Here is a 21,929-nt window from a genome sequence, read left to right as displayed (position 1 = left end):
TTAGCAAATTAACAAGGAAGCTTGCTTATGGATTACTAGATTACTTTATAACTTCATGACTCAATTCAAACTGCCAAACTAAATTTCTTCTTGCTAAGAGTGTAATCAGAACCATTCAAGGAACTCTTGCCTGAGAAATTGTAGATATAAACAGCAATTGCTTATTTCAGTAAACATACTTGTTCACTGCCAAACTAATCACGTTACTGCAGATGGAATCCCTGTATGCAGCTTTTCTTCACTCTCGCATTTAATTGACAGCAAGATGAATCATATCTATATCAATTCCTGGTGCACTAATCGCTCTGCCTGTGTTTCGGTGCTAATCTCCCTGCTCTTGCTGTAGTGGTGGCTGTCTGCTTGGGACTCCGGTCTGGGTTTCACTGTAAGCCTTTGTAGTAAGTAATGTGTTTAAAAACAAAAATACAGTCAAAACCAAAGGACACTAGTACTGCTTGAACTCTGAATTTTGTTTTTCGTGTATTCTCTTATTTTCCTGAAGTTGAGTTACACACTTTGAAAATTGTCCTGTGTTTTGCTGAAGAAGGCGTGTCTGGAGATGGAGTGGAAAACTGACCTTGAGATGGGGGTTTTTCCCTCTTTTAAAGTTGAAGAAAGTTGCGCATATGTAGCTGAACTTCATCAACCAAAACACATGCAAGGCTAAGCCAGGGATGTTTTCGGTCTTCACGGTTCCCTGCTTGGCACTGCTGTCTCCCAGTCACAGGGTGGTATTCCGGTAAGCCAGGAGACTGGCGTCAGCTGCCTGCCTGTCCTCTGTGATGATACAGCCCGGAAGGGCGTGCTCAGCGCAGCAGCGGACCCAGGCGAAGCAACAGCCGTGTGGGAAGCCTGGCGGGGACACTGGAAGGAAGGAGTGGAGACGGGAATGGCCGGATCCTCTCACTGTCTCCCTCCTAGTGTCCCTCGCTCCCTAGAAAAACACATTCTGGAACTGCATCGGTGCACCACACTTTAGGGATATAAACCTTTCTGCCATCCCTTGGGGGATGCAGAAGTTGTTAGCATTGCTGGAGACGAGTAGGCTGGGCAGAGAGCAGCGCAGAAGGCAGAAGCGGGAAGGTACAGAATTCACTGCTTAGAAAAAGAACATGGAAGATGAATTTCTCTGAAGTGCCAAAACTTTGTAGCTCTCCTGGTGATCTTTGCCAGCAGCCACATGTTAGTGTGGAAACAGGAGAGAGTGCAGGGAGGCTCTAATTGATGGGGAGGCTCGTCAGCGGTTGCCTGCCTGCTTCCCTTGGAGTCAGCCCCTCTGCTCTCTGTGCGTGTCTCCTAACTCCCTGAGCCCCTGGGGCTGGCAGCGCGCAGACCTCTGTTGGAGGGTTGCGGTGGGTTTAAACAAGCTTGTGATTAGGAGACCTTCCGTTACCGTGTGTTTGGAGTCGGTGAGTGACCCGGGGCTGCGGTTGGTGGGGTGCTCGGTGCGGCTGCTGGCGAGCCCCTGCCCAGGCCCTGGCTGGGCCGGGCTCTGAGGAAGCCGCCAGCACTGTGGTTGGCACAAACCAGTGGTAATGCTGTAGCCTGAGCCATGGTTTGCCAAATTTTGGTTGGTTTAAATCTGAATTTTCTCTTTCGTTCTGAGAAGATGTAAGTCCTTAGTACGAGGTGGCGCACTCTTTCTGCAGTCCAACTTTGCGTAGTGATGGAATTGTAACACACGTGCGGTGAGGATGGGTGCTGCTCTCCTAAGAAATTGGCATGAGTTAATTGCATTAGAGTCAGTATGATGCATGATTACAGGATGAACTTGATCGTTAATTATCTTTTGAATAGGCACTTCTTTTAGACATGACTCCTAGTTGTTAGATTTTAATTTCAGTTGTATAGTAGTGATAGGAATATTGAGAAATAATGCATTTCAATCAGTACTGCTGAAGAATGAGCCAATAATTTTGAACAAAAATACTTAGGATGTATGCACCATATAATCTGCGTTCAGGCTTCTTGTGTGTGGCTGGACTGGCTGTTCATTTCCAGCGGACATATTGCAAGAACGGCGTTTACCTTCGGCTCCCGGGGTGTGCCTGCAGGGCTCTGTGACGACGGGCGAGTTGCTCACTGAAGAGGAGCGGCACGGTTCAGCTAGCGACGCACAGAGACCCCTCCGCCGCGCCTCGGCACAGATGGCGGCGCGCGCTGCCGTTACCTTTTGTCAGCCAAGCGGTTTTAGTATGGCAGGTGTGTATTCCCCCTCCAGTGCAAGTGCCAGGGAAAGTGGCTGCAGTTCCTAAAGCCTGGAGGTGGCTTATGTTGGCAAAGAGCTTTTCATAACCGCAGCGATATAGGAGCGTGTATCTGGGATACTCGACGTGTGGGCTGAGTAACGACAGAACACCAGCGCAGGGTAAACGGTTCTTGGGATGGGTGACGGTGTGTTTGCAGCGTGGGACTGGGCTCAGGAGCTGTTTCTGTGGCTATTGTGATTCACAGTGAACAGTGCAATAAGCAATGAAGTTATAGAAGGAGCTGAACAACCTGCCTAGTTCAGTTTATTCAGAGAATGTTTGGAAGCAAAAGCTTAAATGAGAGAGCTTCCCTGCACATTGTGAGCAGTGGATGGAAAGAGGTTAGAGAATGGTTTCAGATGACAGTAAGGAAGTAGTATTTTGTGCCTTGTCACTTGGATTTGTATTGGTTTACTCTTTCCTGTCTAGGTGATCTGGACACAAGCTATTTTACATCAGGGAAGTCTGCCAGTTGGCCTAAGGCTGGATCATGCTCCGACCTTAGACTGTAGGGTTTAAACAGCTTTTTCTTGTGTTAAAAGTGTTTATAATTTTCAGCAAACTCTGAAAATGTTAATTCTTAATTTACTGTTTGGTTATTTCAATCCATTCTGAATCGGTCAATTAGTTCTTCTGTCCTGGTCTGGGTAATGTAGGCGTTTGTTTGTTTTGATGTGTATATTTCAGTGGTGGTTAGAACAGTTCCTTTGGAAGTGCTAGATACTAATAAAAGCACTCCTCTCAATCAAACAAAACTCAGAGCACCAAAATTTGGTTATTTCTGAGAGAGCTGGCTGAAGGGGTGTTCTCAAGGTCGGGGGGGTCTGCTGCCGAGCCCTGCTGCGCGGGGGCCGCTACCTCGACTGCCCTTCTGGTGTTGTAAATGCAGGTGCTTGGTCTGTCAGGCACACCAACGTGCAAGTGATCCCTCTTGTGCAACAGGTGGGTCCTTTGGGTCTGCGAAACAGAGGCGAGAGAAATCCACTGTCTGGTTTTATGCAGAGTGAGGGACAAAGGCGAATGAGGAAAATTTGGAAGGAGGAGAGCTGGAACAAAAAGCAAAGCTAGAGCTGAAAGCAAAGACAGAGCAAGCGTGCCGTTAGTGTTCTTGCACCCTGTTTAGCTGTCTGAGTAACTATGACATCTGCCTACAGCTTGTTGTATATAAAATTAGTGTGAAGAATATGAACCCACAGTGATGGTGCTCGTAACATCGATTATGAAGTATATGACCAGTAATAGGGTTTGGGGATTCCTGTCACTGTAAAGGTTTTCAGAATTCATTTTAAATTAATATTAACAGAAGAGAGCTTTCAGAAACTGGTTAAAACCTTAAATTTTAAACCATGGTCCATGCTAGTTGCCTGAACACGCGTGTCAGCCTGTCTCACTGCGGTCACTAAATGGAGAGCAGCACTGGCTTGTGGGGTGGCAGGCAGAGCGCTAGAGAGATCTCAAAGCCATTCCAGTAAAATCTGAACTTCTCTGGAAACTGCCACATCATTACATTTTGTCACTGTAAAGAAAAGTTGTGTTTTAGCATGCGGTAGGATATAGATTGGTTTGCTTAGAAGATTTGCAAAAGAATATAGAAATAGTGTTTCTTTGGTGTTTTAGGATGCTGTGTTTGACAGTAGAGCACATCGTCTTCTGAACCTGATCAAATTTGAGCTCAAATTAATGCCAATGTACAAGTAAATTTAAAATATATAATGTACCTTCATCTTTCAGTCCTTTGCTTTGATGGATTTTTTTGGTAGAGAGATGAGAGCCTAACCATGCGTCTGTTTATTAAAATACTTCCTGAGCATCCTGTAAGATTTGACATAGCAGAACACTATTCCTAGAAATAATTAATGTAGGTAGTAGCACTTGAGTACAGTATTGTAGTTAGGTAGGCAAGGTGAAGTACGTGTACTAACCCTTTACAGTTTTAGGACTGTTTGTTGCTCCGTAATGTTTTAATACAATATGATTATTAGATATATGTAAAGTGATGGGGAGTATTTGTTTACCTTTGTGGCCGTAGCAAATGCTGTTGTTTGGTTGGTTTGTGTATGTGTACACATACGTGTGGGTACACACTAAAGACTGATCCTCCTGTTTTGTTTTTAATCTTTGTAGGGCACTTTTGTGCATGTTCAAGCAGCAGAAGCTGTGCCTGTTCCAATAAAGAACCATTTCCCCACAAGGGAACAACAAATTTTGGCACTGCAAACCACAAGTGAATTTGACGTCCTTGTTATAGGCGGAGGAGCAACAGGATGCGGCTGTGCTCTAGATGCAGTCACTAGAGGTAAGGATTGAAAATTTAATTGCATTCTTATTCTTGGATTACATGGTTTATAATGAATTTATCAGATTGGCTCTTTGAAAGTACTTGAAAATAGAGCAGGTGTACTCTGAATGCCTGGTTATAAAACAACTTCTGTTCTCAGAAGCTAAAATGAACTTGAAGAAAAAATGTCATTGTGTTTTGTTGTTTCAGCAGAATCTTTATCGTCCAGATGCTTGTGTGCAGTTGTCTAGCAGACACCTTTTTGGTGGATGCTCTTGGATGGACTTCTCAGTCTCTGTTGCCCCTTATTTAGTGGGTTTATCTATAGTTTATCTATAGTCACATTTCATTTGTTTGTGCAGGACAGTATCTGTAGCAAAGGGAAGGCTTGCACAGCACTGTTAGCAGCTATTTTGAAAGGGCCAGGCGTGAATTCTAGATGAGACACAGGGGCTCTGCAGCTCGTATTTCTTAGAACATGAGATATCTACAACTTCTGCTGATGCGTTGTAGCCGCTTAGTGTATCGCGGGTTTTGAGAAGTCGGGTTGGATTTCCCATGGAAGGTACTAGCACGTGCACACAGCGATCTGTGCTCCGATTTCCCCGCTATGGGGGCTTAGCTGTGTGATGGGTCTAAGAAGCTACTGGAAGCAGCAGAATTGGGGTTAACTTTATGCGTAGCCTTAACTTAGGGAAAGCTCAGGGTAAAATGAGTTTAAACTGATGCTTTTTACCTGGCTTCTGCAGGAGGATGAGAGTGTGTGTGGTGACAGTCGGCTGTGCCCAGCAGACGTGCAGATACTGCCCCATAGCTTGTGCCATTGATCCAGTACATAAAAAATTCTGCTAGGGGGGTGAAAAAGCAGGATGCTTATGCCCACTCTGCCTGCGTCATCCACCTTGCACAGTAACTTTGAAATTGGCCGGCAGGTTCTAACCAAATTTGACAGTTCTCAAAGAGAAGAAATCCTCTTACGAAAAGAGATCTTCAGATACAGGGATGAGAAGGCACGGGTACTGTTTCTGCGGGAGAGGCTGTAGCATCAAGTCCTGTCCTATTAAAATGCTATATTTCCCCAGAATATCATATTTTTATCCAAAGAGCTGTGTAAAATATTTGTGAGAAAAGCTTTTCTTGGAAAGTGTTCTCTCAGTTGTTACTTTCAATATGATCAGCTGATGAGCAAGAGAACCAGCCCTCCTTAGTTTCTGTGTTTGTAGACATTGTTTCTGCTTTTGGAACTAAAATGGAGGAGAAAAAAAGTGTAAAACATAGTAGGGAGCCATAAAGTTTTTCAGGTTCTTTAACCCGTAGAAATACCTCAGGAATAAGAGGCAAAACCTGACTGCAGGAGTGCTTTGTAGCTTGATTTGGAAAATACTTGTCCAGAAGGTGTGGTAATTTTGAAGTAGATAAGGCAGTACGGTCTGCACCATTGGTAGATACATACAACCTCAAATCTGGTTATTAATTTTTTTCATGTATTATTAAAGATAACTTGGGATCTTTTCACTTCTGCCTCTGCTATATCGTGGTAGAAAATGCAGTTGTAAAGCATACAGAAATGACGAAAGGTAATCTAGGTTTATCCTTTTACTAGATATTCTGATTGTATCAGTAGATTTCTGAAGTGTGAAATATTCCTGGGCATTTGGTTAATGAATTGTGTGTTGTTGCTGTTCATTCGTGGAACTCACTCTTTTATTATGTTTGCTTCACTTAACAACAAATTTTGCTTTTCATGTGTTTGATATATCTTCGCCAAATTATTTCTGATTGTATTCATTAATCTTCAGTCACATTTGACAAAAATAAATTACTCTGATCTTTGGAAGTTACCAGTAATAATTAGATTTTTTTTTAAGGATATAGAAGTTTTGGGAGACCAATAGTTGTTAAAATGTATTTTCACCAGCCAGTAACTTAAAGCACCCCTCAAAGAGGGCGAAGGAAAGACCCAAGGGATAGCTTCTGATGCAGGGGATGCTCTTCTCCTTGGGTGTGCGTCGTCACGTTGTTGCCGTTGGTTTTGGCAGCAATGTCACTGCATGTAATTCTCTTTTTGCCTTGCCTGCCTACCTGTGAAATTCTGCCAGTGATGGAGGGGGTCTGTTGTGCTGACTTCTGTAACACAGGTAGTCCTTCTGCGTAGGTTTTGGAAGTGAAAGATTGCTTTGTGGTTGTCCTGTGGTGCGTGTCTGGGTTGGCTGGGAACGCCACTGGTGCAGCAGACGTGCCAGCCTGCTGCCGAGGGTGGGGTAGGACCACCGTTGTAAGGTCCCTTGTAAAGGCCCGTGTGCTCTGGCTGTGTGTGGCCGTCGGCCGTGTGCTTGTCCCTTCCTTGCGCTGGTCGCACTGCCAGCGCCTGCCGGTGTCGGGCACACCTGGATGCGCTCCTGAGTGAAGGTTTTTCTGAAATGCTTTGTAGTACCTTGTGACTAATGTTTTGTGTGTGCGCCCTTTTGCCTATGTAATGTGTAAAAGGAGGGTGTCTGTGTGCTGTATGAGCAGTATGTGCATAGTAAACTGTGGATGAACTTAATTTTTCACTGTGCTACACTTCTGAGGTAGGTAAGCTGCAATATTTTGTATTAAGCCTCAATTATAAAACGATTTTCTGTGTATGGCAGAGTTCTCTGTATGTGCGCGTCGTGTTCTGCAGTGAGCTCTCCCTGAGCGGTGAGCTTGCCCCTGGCTGGCTCTCTTCCACCTTTGAGCCCCTCTGAAGCAGACGCTAAGCAAGCATGCAGAGATGGCAGTTGTCGGCCTCTCTGGTACGCTGTGTAACGTGTGAGCGTGACAGGTTTGGAGCTCTCTGCTGCAAAGAGTTAAAAGTATTCATGAAAATATTCTGTTCCTGCCACGAACACGAACTATAATTTGCTTGAGGGAGTGTGGCCCCTATAATGTACTGTAATGCCTTTCGATTGTGAAATATCCAGGTTTTAATGTGCTTCTGTTTAAGTTCTGTTTTGACTTTTCCCTTAGGAAGGAGGCTAAAATTTTTCATTACAATATAGACAGTGCACTACACTTTGAATACAAATTTATCCATGTACAGAGTAATTCTTCTTGTGATTGTCTCTACCCTAGAGAAGTGTCTTTAATGAATTACATACAAATTGTGTAATTTAAGAAGTTAATTTGGTTTTCTGATAACACAGGACTAAAAACAGCCCTTCTAGAAAGAGATGATTTCTCATCAGGGACCAGCAGCAGGAGTACTAAATTGATCCACGGTGGAGTAAGATACCTGCAGAAGGCCATCATGAAGTTGGATCTTGAGCAGGTAATTGTTTATGCTGGTTGTTAGGCAAAAATTGCTAGTAGACACTTCCACTGTCCCAATTATATCCCAGTCTCCTTTTTATTTTTTCAGTACTTGGCTGTTGTATTCCACAGCCACTGTGCATGTAAAGTGTCTTCTCCAGTTCAGCTTTCCTGACGAGGGCAACTGGTACTGCTGCCTGTTGCTCAGTGCTTTTATGGGCAATCTGATTGCCCTGCCTTGTAGACGGTGTGTAGCTGGGGGAAGGCAGGCAGAGGCAGGGCTGAGCAGAAGAAGAAGAGCTTCCTACCTGTCCGGATCAGAATCTCGGGGAGTGAGTGGCTGTCCTGTTTACATGGGAATGGGGAAAGAAAATAGGGTAAGTGGGTGATATTGTACACAAACGCTTGTCTGTATTCTTGTGTTGGTGGAAGCGTGATGTTCTTGTTTGGAGAAATTGATTTGTCTTCTCTTTGAAACCCCTCTAACTTAAGGTAGGTTTCAATGGTTATAATGCCGCTACAGAAGTGGTGGCTTCTCAGGGAAAAATAAAAAAACCATGCAGTTATCCAGCTATAGAAATCAGCCTTCTTTTTTGCCAAAGAACAACTTCGTATTGATTCGTATTGATTGATTTGGAGAAGAATGCCTCTGCGTTCGCAACTCGGAGTTAGTATGGGATGTAATTGTGGGAGTCGGCGCAGAAGCTGTGCTGTGGGAGGAGTTCTAACCCTCCGTAAGTGCCTCCTGCCCACAGTTAGGAGTGGCATGGCTTACTGCGCTTCACGTTCAAATGAAAAGTTACTCAGCTGACCTGCCAAGACACCAAAATGAAACTAGGGAAACTGAATTTTCTTGGGAAATGTTTTTGTTTTAAATTTTTAGCAAATGGCAGTGTGTTTTTGAAAGAACAGTAAAAAAATGCAAGGTGTTTGCTTGGATAAACAGTTTCTTGTTAAATGTTGCACGTGGAGGCAAAATTGAGCAACTTGGGATTCACATGTGTGCTTGTATTTTCCAGTACAAGATGGTGAAAGAAGCACTTGAGGAGCGTGCAAATCTGCTGGAGATTGCTCCTCACCTGTCGGCGCCGCTGCCGATAATGCTGCCTGTTTACAAGTAAGCTCTGCTGTAATGTCTCTTCTCTACCAGTGCTTTGACAAGCAAGCTGTTTCCCGGAGAAGTTCCCAGGTGCCTCTTCCCAAGGATGTCGTTAAACCTGTCACAAGCTTTGTCCTCCCGGAGGTGAGAAGTTGCCGTGCTGTAGGAGCATGAAATTCTCTCACGGTGCCAAGCAGCTATCGCTGCTGCCTGGGAGCACATCTTGGACGTCCGCTGGTCAGGGCTTTCCTGTCGCCCCGCTGGGGAGGAGGAGGGGGGTTTGCAGCAGGAATGTACTCTCATTCCCGGGGTGTTCGTTGCTGTTCTTTCCTGTACACCTTTGTCTCCAGCACCTGCTGTCACAGTGTTCTGAGCGGTGTGCTGTTTAGGCCGTACAGCCTCCAGTGTGACAGGTCGGTGTTGAGAGAACAGTTTGCTTCTCATGTGAGAGAAAGACTTCAAGTGATTTGGGTTCGGTTATTAAATCTGTAAGAACAGTGACTCACTGTAACAGGCTACTTGGAGCAGTGAGGTTTTGCTGAATGATCTTCATGTATGGCTTTATTCCTGCCTTAGTAGGAGGAGCTTGTCCTAGCTGGAGCTCGTCTAGGTCAGGGGTCAGCTGCATTTATGTGGTCCTGTTTGTGCTGGAGGCATTAGTCAAGATGTGCAGCTGAGGAGCCCTTTCAGCTTGCACACACAGCCTGGGTCTTCCCTCAACACGTAGCTTTAATATCTCACCTCACCCTGAAGTACAAAAAGCCAATATGTGATCCTAATTCTAGAGCGAACAAAGGCTTGAATCTGCTTGACTGACTGCAGTGAGTAGATCAGTTGAAAACAGTAGTGAACAATACATAAGTTCTTGCATGTTTACATTATATTGTGATACCATGAATTTGTATGATGGTACAAAGTAAAACTGGTGTAATTCAGCACACTGTTACCGAATGCGTTCTATGTTACAATAACAGCGTGTGCATGCACTTTTGCTTTTCTTATTTCACTTCAGCAGGATTTTTTTTTTTGCTACAGATGGTGGCAGCTGCCATACTACTGGTTTGGAATAAAACTGTATGACCTTGTGGCTGGAAGTCAGTGTCTGAAAAGTAGTTACGTCCTTAGCAAGTCAAGAGCCTTGGAGCTCTTCCCAATGCTACGCAAAGACGAGCTGGTGGGAGCTATTGTCTACTATGACGGTATGTTGCCTTGCTGTGCTTTCGATGTTACCTTGTGCTGCGTCTTGAGGCCGGGGGGAAACACAAGTATGCACCTGTAGATCACGTACATTGATTTTGTAAGAAGAATGAAGGATTCAGCTTGTGTCTTAAGCGTTAGTTTGATAGATAAATTATGTTTCTCACAACAGCAGCTTACTGGATGTAGGAGAGAATATATTCATTTTCTTGGCCAGCAGGCGTAGTGCTATGTGAAAGCATTCCAGTGTTCTGGTCGTTCCCTACAGCTTTCCCGCTGTGCCTGAGTTTGCTATGCGCTTCTCAGACTGAACGCTGCTTCTGAGGTACCAGAAGTCAGGAAAGCGTCGTTCTTCCGGTAATGTTTAATCGTTTGCTGTAGCACTTCCACTGTGCAGATGTCTTCAAACCCATCTAGATGACCTGGCTGCTGGTTGTGGTTCTTGCACTGGGTGGGACGAGGGCTGGATCAATTACTTTTTGTATCGCCAATAAAACGGGTTGCTCTGCAAAGACAGCGTTCGCTGTAATTATAATCAAGTACTAGAGACTGCTATAAGGCATAACGGTTTCTGTTAAAACCCCTTTAAATAAAGGGTTAGAAATTCATGAGAGGAAAAGTGCCTCCAGCTCGAGTTATTGGATCCATTGTATCAGCTAGTCTTAGGTACGTTTGTGTATAACACTTACACAAAATCAGTGTCTGAGTGGGAGAAAAGAAAGATGCTTTCTGCAAGTCTTTTGATGTTCATTCAAAACAGAATGATGATTTAATAGAGCTCATTGCAACCATCTGGAAATAGCAGTTTTCCTGTTCGGAAGTGTTCGTGTGCGTTCACGTCTGGAAGGAGCGTCCCTCTTGTTTGTAATGTAAGAGTGGATAAGCCTTTTTGCCTTGTCCTGCCCAATAAGCCTGGTGATAAGCCCCCAGGAGAGCTGTGCAGCCACAGGTGCCGCAGTGATGGGTCTGCCAAGCAAGGGGTTGCTGAACTCTGGCTCTGTCCCTGCAGGCCCTACAGATGCCCAAGGCAGTCTGAAAAAATCTGGTGAAGGTGTAGTTGGCTTACTTGGCAAATGACTACCTAGAAACTTTGCTTGTCTGGGGTATTAGCGTTGGAGTTGATGTACAGGTGTCTTGTGCCTTATCCAAGCTGCTCTATCCCACTACTTTCTAATGGCCTGCAAATTCCATCCCCAAACTGTCAGAACTTCGGTATTTAAAAAATACTGAACTACAAATTCTAAATGCTGGAAAGTTCACTGCGTAAGTTGGAGTACCAGGGTATATGGTCATGGTTGCTTTCCTGATGCGCTTGGGTCCGTTGGCACATCTGGAAGACAGAACATGTTTTTCTTTGCATCAGACATCTTTGCTGTTTCACAATGTGTCGCTAGTTAGATTGGTGTTCCCCCTTCTACAGTCCTCTTCTACTTCCTGCCAAGACAGAAAGTTTTGGTGAAATTTTCTTGATAATGGGGCCTGCTGGTAATATCAAAATGTCGAATGTGTTCAGGGCAGGGCAAAAAGCCAGAGATTCGTTGCAGGCTTGGAGGAGCTCTCCAAGGAATAAATAGCTTAAATACTGATTTACTTCAGTAGTGGTACAGACCTAGTTAGTTTTTACCTGGAGATGTAGTTTCTGACCTTTTGGCAGCTAGAAAGGTCTTCACACAAAATTGATTGTAAAGGTGGTTCTTTTCCCTTTTTAGAACTGCATTTACACTATTCATCAGCTTATCAATAGGGGCTTTTGTCCCAGGAAGAAGCAGGAGGGGCTCTCGAAGTGCTCTGGACTCGGATAGCATTTATGAGGCTCTGGCCAAAGAACGTGTTGGTAATTGCAAGTTGTCTCATACTGAGCTCAGCAGAATGGAAAAAAAAAAATATACATATATGTGATACGTGCAGGAACATATATATGTAGAGGTTCTTATTTGGGAGTACAGTGAGATTTAAAGGATGGACTCGGTTTTTCCCTATGTCTGATGGAGACTGCATCTTCTCTATGTTATTTTTAAGGTCTAGAGGAATTCAGAGGCTATTGTAAGGGATTATGTGGGGTTTTTTGCATACTGTAACAAGAGCTGCCGTAAATAGCACACAGAAAAGTAATTCAGATTTATTTTTTTCGTTACCATAAGCTATCCCTTAGACTGTTTTAAGGGATCCCAGGAGCATGCAAGAAGAATGAAGTGGTTCTCTTAACTGTAATTACACTTCTCATAAGAGCCCTATAACTTGAAATCTATTTATAATCTACTGAAGTTTTTTTCTGATTAAATAGATATTTTGGATGTATCAGAGCTATTTACTATTCCAGCATTCTAAAGATACACGTTAACAAGGTAGCCTTAAAATTAGTCTTCAAGTTTGTTGGACGAGTGATTGTTTTAAATGGTGTTGCCGTCAATGGAAATTCAGCACCAAGATACCAGGTGGTGTTGTAGAGGAGAACATCTGGGCAGCAGTACCGTGCGGAGCCCTGTACGTCGCGGATGGCTTGGTTGCCTTCCCAAGCCATGGGGAGAAAACGCGTGCTCTGCGTGTTGGAAACAAGGAGGTGTCAAACAGAAAAAAAGGGAACATGCAAAATATTTCGGAGCGGTTTAGAGGAGAAAGAGGTTTGCCTAGTCACTCTGTTTATTCCCCAAGGTTTCATAAAATCGGGTGGCTGGCAGAGACTCTTAGTGACGCTCCTTCAGAGGAGCAGCTGTGGTGCTAGCTGGACTCTCAAAGGCTGGTTTGGTGGGAGGTATCAAAAATAAGCTTGCAGTTTCGCTGCCAGTGAAACTGCTTGTCCATGCTGGTATATCTGGCCTTGTTTTGCTTTACCTATAGCACTGCTGCTTAGTTATACACAGTTTTTTGCAGAATTTAAAGAAATGGTGTTTTGCAGTGAAAAAAATTTTTAAAAACTCTCAAAGCTCTGCCAGACCTCAATTTCCTAGCAGAATAAAGTGGTTCTGAAGGACTACAGTATCAAATTTGTGAGTTCATAATATGCATTTGGGTGCTTTGAGGTTGCATCTAATCCGGAAGAGAAACTTTCCAACCACAAAATCAATTCTTAACATGCCACATTACAGAATTAAATTTTGTCTGTAGTGACTCCTCTGTAGGTCAACCTATGGCCCGTGGTGTGGATGGGCTCATGCTGTGTTCTAACACAGTAATTATTTTATTGTGATCAATTAACCTGTGTTCTGTCCTCAGTAAATCTGTTTGAAGTCATAATGTTTCAGCAAGCACGCTAACACTTCAGATCTTGTAAATTACTATACTTGAATTTTAATGGTATACTTTCATGCCCTAAATCCAGAGGAATGGAGGACAAAAGGGAAAGGGAGTTGAAGTTAAAGTAGAGAAGGCTATGTAAGATTGAATTAAACTCCTGTTACTTCTTTCAGAAGGATTAGTCGTAAAATAGGGCATTAAATAATGATGAATATATATATCTTAAAGTAGGTCCTGTCTTTATCTGCTCTGTCCATCCCTTCTCAGTCGTCTTCTTTAAAGAACGAATAAATACATCAGCCTTTTAAGAAAGGCGTATCTTAACTGATTCTGTATGTGCAGTTAAATGTAGTTTTCTGTTGTTTTTTTGCTTTTCTCTCTTCCAGTCTCTGTCATGCCTTCTTTGTGTCTGTAGTTGTTAATAGCACCTACTAGCCGCGTCTCGCTGCTTGGCATGTTGATCACCGCCCCAAAGGGAAGAATTAAAAACGTTCATTGCGTAGGTTACTTTTTTATTTGATAAAACCACCTGTCCAGTTATGACTTATTGGTGGCGATGTTCTTTTGCAAAGGAAAGATCAGGAATGCTTTCTTTTGTTTTGTAATTGTTGATCAAACTAGTGGCATGTCAAATAATCCATTATTCATGAGTATGTTGTGTTCTGAAATGTTGCTGTGGTCGTCTTAATTACATTTTTAAAATTGTTTATACAGGCAAAAAAAAAGGGTACATTATAAATGTTGGAAGTACCAGCAGCAGCAAATCGCAGACTTCACCAGAGGCGATTCTTGCTCTGCCTCAGCATCAGGAAGCTAAAGCATATGTTGGACGTTAGCCTGGGTGTACACAATGTGTCCTATTTATTCAAGGTTTGCTTTGAAGCCACAACTTACAAGTTTGTTTCTTAGGGGTACATGTCAGACTTCATTTAGCATTGGTTGGTATTAGGATACTCCTGAATAGCAAAAAGGCAACATTTTGGGGGGGAGAATGTGGCTGCTATCTGAGCAGTGATCTGTCAGTTCCACTTATGTAGCTCAAGGAAAACTGGAGAAGAGGCACTGTGGAGAAGCTGGGCTGAGATCGCAAGATCGTAGGCAGAATTATTTTAAAGCACTTTAAATGGAAGATTTCATCTCCATTTAAATTATACGTACTTCACTATGTTAAGAACTAGGAAAAACATTAAAGAAGAGATCCAACTGGCCAGAATGTTTCAATTTAAAGCATTTAGAAATTTGAAGTGGCACAGTTCTTTTTAAGATGCGTTATTTTTCTGTCTCTAGGTGCTTGCAGACTTTTTTGTTAACATATTTTTGCCTTGCAAAGATGAGCCCTTAGGTGTGTGAGGAAAACTTGTGTTCTGGAATCAGTCATGAATTTAAGATTTTAGGGCTTTGACCCTGCTCTTTGAATTTACTGCTGTTTTCTGAAATCAGGAATTAACATATACTCCTTCTGTGACTGTGTTGCCACATCAAGGTATTTGATTGTTTAATGTCTTATTCTACAAATTTGCTGGCTGTGACGTAGGTAGTTGTTCTGTATTTTTTTGCATTCTCAGTATTTTTGTATATATATTCTCTCCTGAAGTATTTAATATGGAGGTTATTTAAAGGTAGAAAAGGAAGCTTTGGCAGAGGATTTAGCTTTCCTTGTTTACAGCAAACCCCATGAGAAATCCTTCCCAGGCACACATGCACACACACAGACACACATACACACAAAAATCAATGCAAAAGAGTAGGGCATTCATTAAGCTGTCAAAAATGGAATAAATGCTTTTTTTTTATTTAGGCTCTTGTAGCTATTTTTCCTAGTGTTTGAGTGTGTCCTGAATTATGAAATGTTATAGCTTTATAATTCATATTTGACAAATTAATATTTTGAGAATGTTGAGCCGTAAGAGGGGTATTACCCTATTACTGATGCAGACAACTGTATGACTTTCTTTTCCTTCCCTGGATATAAAAACTCTTTGGCAGTTTGCCACTACAAAGACTCTATGGGTGAAATACATGGCTAACCATATTTCTTGGTGTTTCAAAACTGAAGCTGGATGACCGAGAGAAGCCTTGCAGGCACACTAACTGTGGGTGTAACCTGGGAAACACCACGCGTACTCCCCGTGTCCTGTTGCTTTCAGATGCATTTTGTCCCTTGGCCTGTGTAATAGAGTTGTGTGTGAAATCCTGAAGGAAATCGGCAGCCTGCTCCGAGAGGGCTGGTCCAGGGGATGCTGGCTTTCTCCGGTGGAACGCGCGCGGAAGGCGATGCCCGTCTCCGGCTGAGCCCGCGGAAGAGACTGTCCTCGCTGGCGGCGTATCCACACCGGGGGGAAGAGACAGGGAGCGGGAGCCGTCGTAAACGGTGCTGCCCAATTCTCTGCTGAAATCCGCTGGCGCTCTGCTCGCATGTCGTGCTTCTCGGCGCAGGGTGGCTCGAGTCGTGCCGTGCTTTATCCGCCGGAGCTCTTCTAGCGTTTTCAGAAGGGCGAAAATCGATAGCCTAAAATGGCTCGCGTCTTTAACCCGGTTGTGCCGCTGTCAAAGGGTGCGGCCACGCACGCGTCGCCGCAGGAGCGGCCGCTCGCCCCCGGCAAAAGGGGCCGTGCATCCGCAGCGCTAGGCTTCCTCTCGCCGGAGGCGGCCTCCCCAAAAGCAGGCGGATGATAACTGCGTCTCCTGCTGTACCTGTAACAATTTAATTGTGTAAGTCAGCCCAGTCAAGCATCCCCAGCTCATGGCTGGGAGACATGAAATTCATTGTCATTATTGTCCCTGTCATTTTGGATCATTATATCCTGCTGCAGAATTTTCCTCACTCCAGTGCTTTCTTACCTCCAGGAAGCGGGGATTATGGCTGAGGTTGGGGTGGGGGCAGGACTGTGAACTACATTTACCTCAGGGGAGCCACAGATTAAATTGGCTTTGCTCTCTGACTTGCTGGATTCGTCTGTTTGTACGCTGTGGGTTTAAGGTTGGAGATGATGAATATTCTAGTGAATTCTGTGCCTCTCTCTTTTCTTTTTTTAATGCTCGTATAAGCAAAGGATGGTTTTTGCGTCCCTTAAGAAGTGAATGGGGAATAATTCTTCAGATCGTGTTAGCTAGAAGATTTAAGATTATTCCTGAGCAAAACGACATTATTTGCACATTGTGCCACAAACATCTGAGCGTTCCCCAGCGTGTCGTGGCTTTTAGGGGAAAGACTCCGTCGAAGCATGTAACTCTGCTGTAATTTATATGTGTGCATTTTATGTGAACTTAATAGTCGGTCATTAGTTAATATGTACACTGTTCCATATTGTAGGTGTGATGATGTTGGGGGAAAACGGGTTATGGGAAGCCTGTGCACCTTGCTGCTGCTTCCCCTGCTCCGGGGCTGTCCCTGTGTCGTTCAGCAGACGGGGCCGGAGCAGCCCCAGCCTCGCGAAGGGCCGGGGACGTGTGCGTTGCTTGTCTTCCTCCCCGCGCTCTTCCTCTCCCATCGGCAGAGTTCACTTGCCGAGCACCTCCTGGCCTGTTCCTGTATCTGTCCGTGCGCTGGGTTAGCGTGGAGAATTACCAGTTAAAATGCTGGGGCTTGACTTCTCCATCGGATGGGGTGAGTCCCTCAGTCAGCAGCAGCCCTGCCCGCTGCCTGCCACCCCTGGGTGCTTGTGGTCCCCTCCAGCTGGCACCCAACGGCTCGTCCCGGCCGCCCGCCGGTGCCCTGTCCCCAGGAGCCCCGCTGCGCTCCCCAGCTCCATCCTGCCCGTGGCTGCCGCTCCCGGCTGCTCCCTCCGGGCCCGGCTGCTCTCTGCTGGGCCGCAGAGCGGCGGCCGGCGTCCCGCCTGCTGGACGCACCGTGCGGTGGCTGATGAATCCGTCACGAGTTCATGGAGCCTTGAAACATAGCTACTGCGGTGCGCAAAGCGAGGTTTGCCTCCAGTTTCGGTTCGCCCCAGTTGTAAGCTGCCGGCGCGCGCCTTGGGAGCACCGGTCGGCTCTCGCGCCGCGTGGGTACGCAGTAAGCTGTCGTGACGTCATCACGCTTCTGTCGGTGCGGTGGCACGGCCATGGCAGCGCTGCCGGGACGGTTGTTCAGGGTGACAGTTCAGCGCGGTTTCCACAAACTGACAGTGACAATGTTTAGTTTCATTTCAGCGCTCTGCCGTTACGTCCGCTGACAGTGCAGTGCGATGTGGTGACAGGCTGAAGGCGGGTACAGAAGAAGTGAGAAACAACATCATTACAAAGCAGTAGCACAGAACGATAATTCCAAATTTGGCTCTCGCTTGATGTGCCTGGATATTGTGGCGTGTTTCTGCGTGCTGATACCTCAGCTTCAACGGGAGTTTTTGCTTCTGTACCAGAGCCTGGCAGTAGACTTGGTCAGACTGACGTTCTCAGGGTATTGTGCTTTGGGGTTTTTTTAAATGCTTTTGTGGGCTTCCTGTCTCTTGCCCATGTAACTCACTTGTTTATAACTCTGTACGTAAGTTGGAATGTATCATACTTTCGTGTCCTAATTCTCATTGTGGTCTTGGTTGGTTTTATCCATACATGCGATTTGTTTGGGCACAGGCTCCTCCATTCCTTTAGTCTTGCCTTACGAAAGTAATCCTGACTTTCTGAAGTTCCCTCAGCTTCTCTTGTGAAGCAGAGGTTAGGCTGCTCCTTGGGTGGTCTCCGCAGCGCACAGTCGAGCGGTGTGTGTGAAGGCTTGGTAAATGTGTCACTGGTAGAGGGGCACGACTCCTTCCAGACCCGCCTGAGGAGCAGAACCTGGGAGCTGGATGCTGACGGCGGCCGCTTCACCTCTGTCGCTCACGGGACTAGGGACGTTTATTGCGTGTGGTCTCAGCTGGTGCCCAACGGAGGAACCGGAAACTTCTTTAAAATGACTGCTAGTGGATTATTTAAGCTTGGTGAGTCAGATCTGAGTGCGAGTCTGTTAGAATGGATTTACCTGCAAGAAGGCCAGGCTCACGGCTTTCCTTTCCATTAAAGCGCCCACAGAGCACGGGCTGAAAATACCTGCGTCTTAGGGCAGGCCTTGGAGAGCTAACAGCGGGTTGTGGGGGGCTTTTTCCAGTGCAAAGTGTGTATGGAGATGTGTGGTGTTGTCCCTGCCTGGCTGGGCTGTGTCCCAGGAGCACAGAGAACACAGCGGAAAGCAGAGCTCCGATGAGACAGGGGCCGCAGGAGAAGCGTGAGCAGCCTGGTGTAGCATTGCTGCGTTGCTCCACGTGGGTGTGAGGGAGCTGATGGGGCCGAGTCAGAACACCCGTCCCTCTGAAGCAGGCCAAGAACAAATGCGTGCGTGCTGCGTGTCCTCGAAAGTCTACTCGTTTTCAGCACATTTTTGGGTGAAGTTTCATGTGATTCAGAGAGCAAGAAAGAGTTCAGGTCTGGGGGCATTTTTAATGACTCATGACTCACGAGTCAAATGGGATGTTTACCTCTGAACTTACTCTGCTGAGGTCTGAGGAAAAGAACTTGCCGAGTTCTTTCTCAGAGAAGTCTGGAACCACTTTGAGTCACTCCAGCTGATTCATAATGCCTGAACTGGGACGTAACCGATTGCCGTACGCGCAGCAGATGTTGGGTTCCTGTTCCAATGCTTGTAAGAAAACTGAGCATGCAATTAAGCACTTGTTTAAGAACTGGAGGACGCGGGCAGTCCTGGTAACTTAGTTATGTATAGTGATCTAGAATTATCACTCATCAGCCTTAAATCTGGAAGGTTTTGGTAAGGGTTGTCTGTACACAGCGAGAAAACTTCCGTGCCCGTGAAAGAAATCATTTTATTTCATGCGTTGCTTTTCTTTACTAGGTGCGTGCAGTTACCCAGTGCAAGGCTGTTGTAAGAATGCAACGTGTAGGTACAGAGACAGACTTTTAAAAGAACTGTACGAGTCTCAGTGCTTTTGGGGAGACTGGGTGTCAGTGTTGTGGGGACCCAGCGGCATCCCTGTCCTGGTGCTGGGTGATGGCTTCTGGGCTGTGTTCCAAATCCAAGGGGCTGCCGCCGGAGTTGCAGTGAAGTATTCTAGTTACAGAAGTGGAGCTCACTGGTATCGGTAAAGGAGTGACATACAAGCAAGAGATTAATTTGCAAATATTTGTTTGCCTTTATCTCCTCAGCTTTTTAAAAGAAAACGATAAAAACCCCTACTTAGTTGTACGACTGCATTATGCAGGGATATAAAATTGGAACCGTACTGTGGGCCTAGTTCTCCCATTCAAATACTGCTCTTAATGTATTTTTCTTTTCGAAAGAAGCCTGGTGGGTGGTTCTGCGGAAGGATTTGCCCTCTTGAGAAAGTTCATTAAGACTGCCATTTAGCTTCTTGCATGGCTAATTTCCAACTCTCCATTAAACCTGACCTCCGCAGCAATAACTAGATATGCCTAATCAGAAAAGACTGTAAATGGAGAAAAGGTGAGGCGGCTTTCGTGCCTGCTGCAGGGACAGGCCTGTTCTTTAAAGCAAGAAGTTTGCAAAAGCGGACATGGCAGCTATGCTGTTGCAGCGCGAGCCAGAGCGTGTTTGGGGCGGTTGCTGCAGCGCTGGTGTGCATCGGTACATGACTCAGTGCCGTGCAGCAGCTATACTCAATACCGAGGTGTTACTTCTTAGCGTAAAAAGGTTAACGTGAGCAAAAGTTACCCTCTTGGGATTAAAAGAGCTTCTGACGGCTGCTTAAAAAAGCGCACTCTCTGGCTACTATGTGCTGTTTATCCTCAGCTGAATAGAGTTGCAGATGAGAAAGCAGGAACTGGTGTAGAAGTGGTAGGTGTCAGAGAGTGACAGGGGAGAGAATATACTAGAACAAGCAGAGTGCCTGATTAACGCTGTGGTTTTCACACAACTCTAGTGAATCAGTCACAAACAAATCTCTCCAGTCTGTGGGCTTTGTTACCACTGCTGGCTATGGTTCAGCACTGATAAAAATAAAATTGAATGTACACTACGTGCACTCCGTGGGAGGATGCTTTTAGTGCCAACGGAAGCATTGTCTGTTTGTCTTTGAAGGAATACAACATTTGCTACTAAGGAATGAAAATAGAATTTTCCTAAATTACACACAAAAAAGAAATTATAAACCAAATGGCATCACTGTTGGTCGTAACATGATGTAGGACACACTCACACAAAATGTCTTCACGCACTAGATGTCTTCAGCAGTACGCCTTCTAAGAATGAGGGGTTTTTTTAAAAGGATCCAGTGTTAATTTAATGAAAGCGGTTAAGCTGGTGTTTTGTTCAAAGCAAGGTTGACTACCCTTAATAAAAACTGAAGTATCACTCCATTGTTACTATATTAGGAGCAGATGACATAATTCATTAGTGAATAATGAGATGGATGATTCTTTCAGTTTTTCGTCCTAGAAATAACCTGAAAGATTTAAACATCCGCTTATTTTCGAGAGGTATTGTGAGAGGAGCTGCAAAGAAAACTCAGCATGTTCCGTCAGTTGGCTCTCGGGTGCTTCTTCCAAAGATGCTGAGGTGTGGCTGCCGCTCGCACCACGGTTGCGATGCGTCCAGCTGACAACTGCCGTGCGTACAGCGAGCGAGCGCTCTCACAGCCAGCCCTCGAGCCGCAGGACCGAAGCAGCAGTCACCTCTCCAGGGCAGGGTGTTCGTGAGCATCTGTTGTTGGCGAGTGTCGGATTTTCTCTGTATTGCCTACAGGTCAGCTATGAGATCTTCAGCAGCTTACTCATCTATGGAAAAGGATGCCAAGCTAATTGGGCTTAGCCACTCTGTTGTTAGAAAAGAACTTTTTAGCTTGTAACATTTGGAAAAAGCGGGTGGTATGGTAGCGGGGTTGCCTCTGGCAGCAAGGGGAGGCCGTTGTCCTCTTTCTTTTGCTTTGGAGCACCAGTGGCTGCTCTGACGGACAGTGGCTATCTGTGGAGCTGTCTGGAGTAGGTGAGCTTTTGGCTACCCCGCCGTTCGTCACACAGCTGTGCCTTGGGTTTCCTTGGCACCTTCTGCACGCGGGAGCAGTGCGAGTGTCAGGCAAGCTTTATGCGTCTGTTCTGGAGGCAGGTAAGCTCAGAGGCTTTCATCTTGGGTTTGGAGGATCGCTGAGTCTTACAGAGGGAGAATGGCATTTCACTGAGAAGTCAAAAAGCTTGAGCTGCGGTATCTTTGCTTTGCTATCCTCCGTTTCTCTCTAGAGTGGTAAGGATCATCGGAGTTCCAGGACACATACCAGCGTCTTTGAATTAATAATCATTCCTGATTCCAAACTGGCACGTGTGTAGATAGCTAGTTTGACTTCCATCAGCAGAATGTACGCCTTGTCGGCTGTGGATGGTGCTGTGGGAAGAACGGAGCTGGCTGCGGCACCTTTGTACTGGGGGGGGTGCAGGGAGGAACAGCAACCACTTTTTCAGACATCAAGAAAAAAGATAATTGCATATGAAGTGCAGGATTTTAATGTAATTGTCTGGAGGGAAATGTGCACACGTGAGTTGGAGGGCTTTAAAAAAAAAAAAGAAAAAAGCTGTTCCTTAGTGTAAAAACTGTCGTACTGTGACCCAAACTGTTGCAGTATTATTCTCCACAGATGATAAATTCCTGAGCCAGTAAGTCACT

At 45.3% G+C, this 21,929-nt stretch overlaps 1 protein-coding gene across 6 annotated transcripts in view; it reads left to right on the top strand.

The window, feature by feature from the left end:
* The window catches only part of GPD2 (glycerol-3-phosphate dehydrogenase 2), a 137,237-nt gene that overhangs the window by 19,729 nt on the left and 95,579 nt on the right, over nucleotides 1–21,929 (top strand). For all 6 annotated transcript variants that reach the window (XM_075430580.1, XM_075430578.1, XM_075430577.1 and 3 more), the window contains exons 3-6: nucleotides 4,374–4,545; nucleotides 7,695–7,819; nucleotides 8,820–8,917; nucleotides 9,935–10,098. In XM_075430580.1, coding sequence (XP_075286695.1) covers nucleotides 4,374–4,545; nucleotides 7,695–7,819; nucleotides 8,820–8,917; nucleotides 9,935–10,098 — 559 coding nt within the window. The remainder of the gene's footprint in view (nucleotides 1–4,373; nucleotides 4,546–7,694; nucleotides 7,820–8,819; nucleotides 8,918–9,934; nucleotides 10,099–21,929) is intronic.

Source organism: Opisthocomus hoazin, chromosome 9 (assembly GCF_030867145.1).
Source record: "Opisthocomus hoazin isolate bOpiHoa1 chromosome 9, bOpiHoa1.hap1, whole genome shotgun sequence".
NCBI lineage: Eukaryota > Metazoa > Chordata > Aves > Opisthocomiformes > Opisthocomidae > Opisthocomus > Opisthocomus hoazin.
The sequence above is the reverse complement of the archived record's forward strand: the minus strand, read 5'-3'. Positions and strand labels throughout refer to the sequence as shown.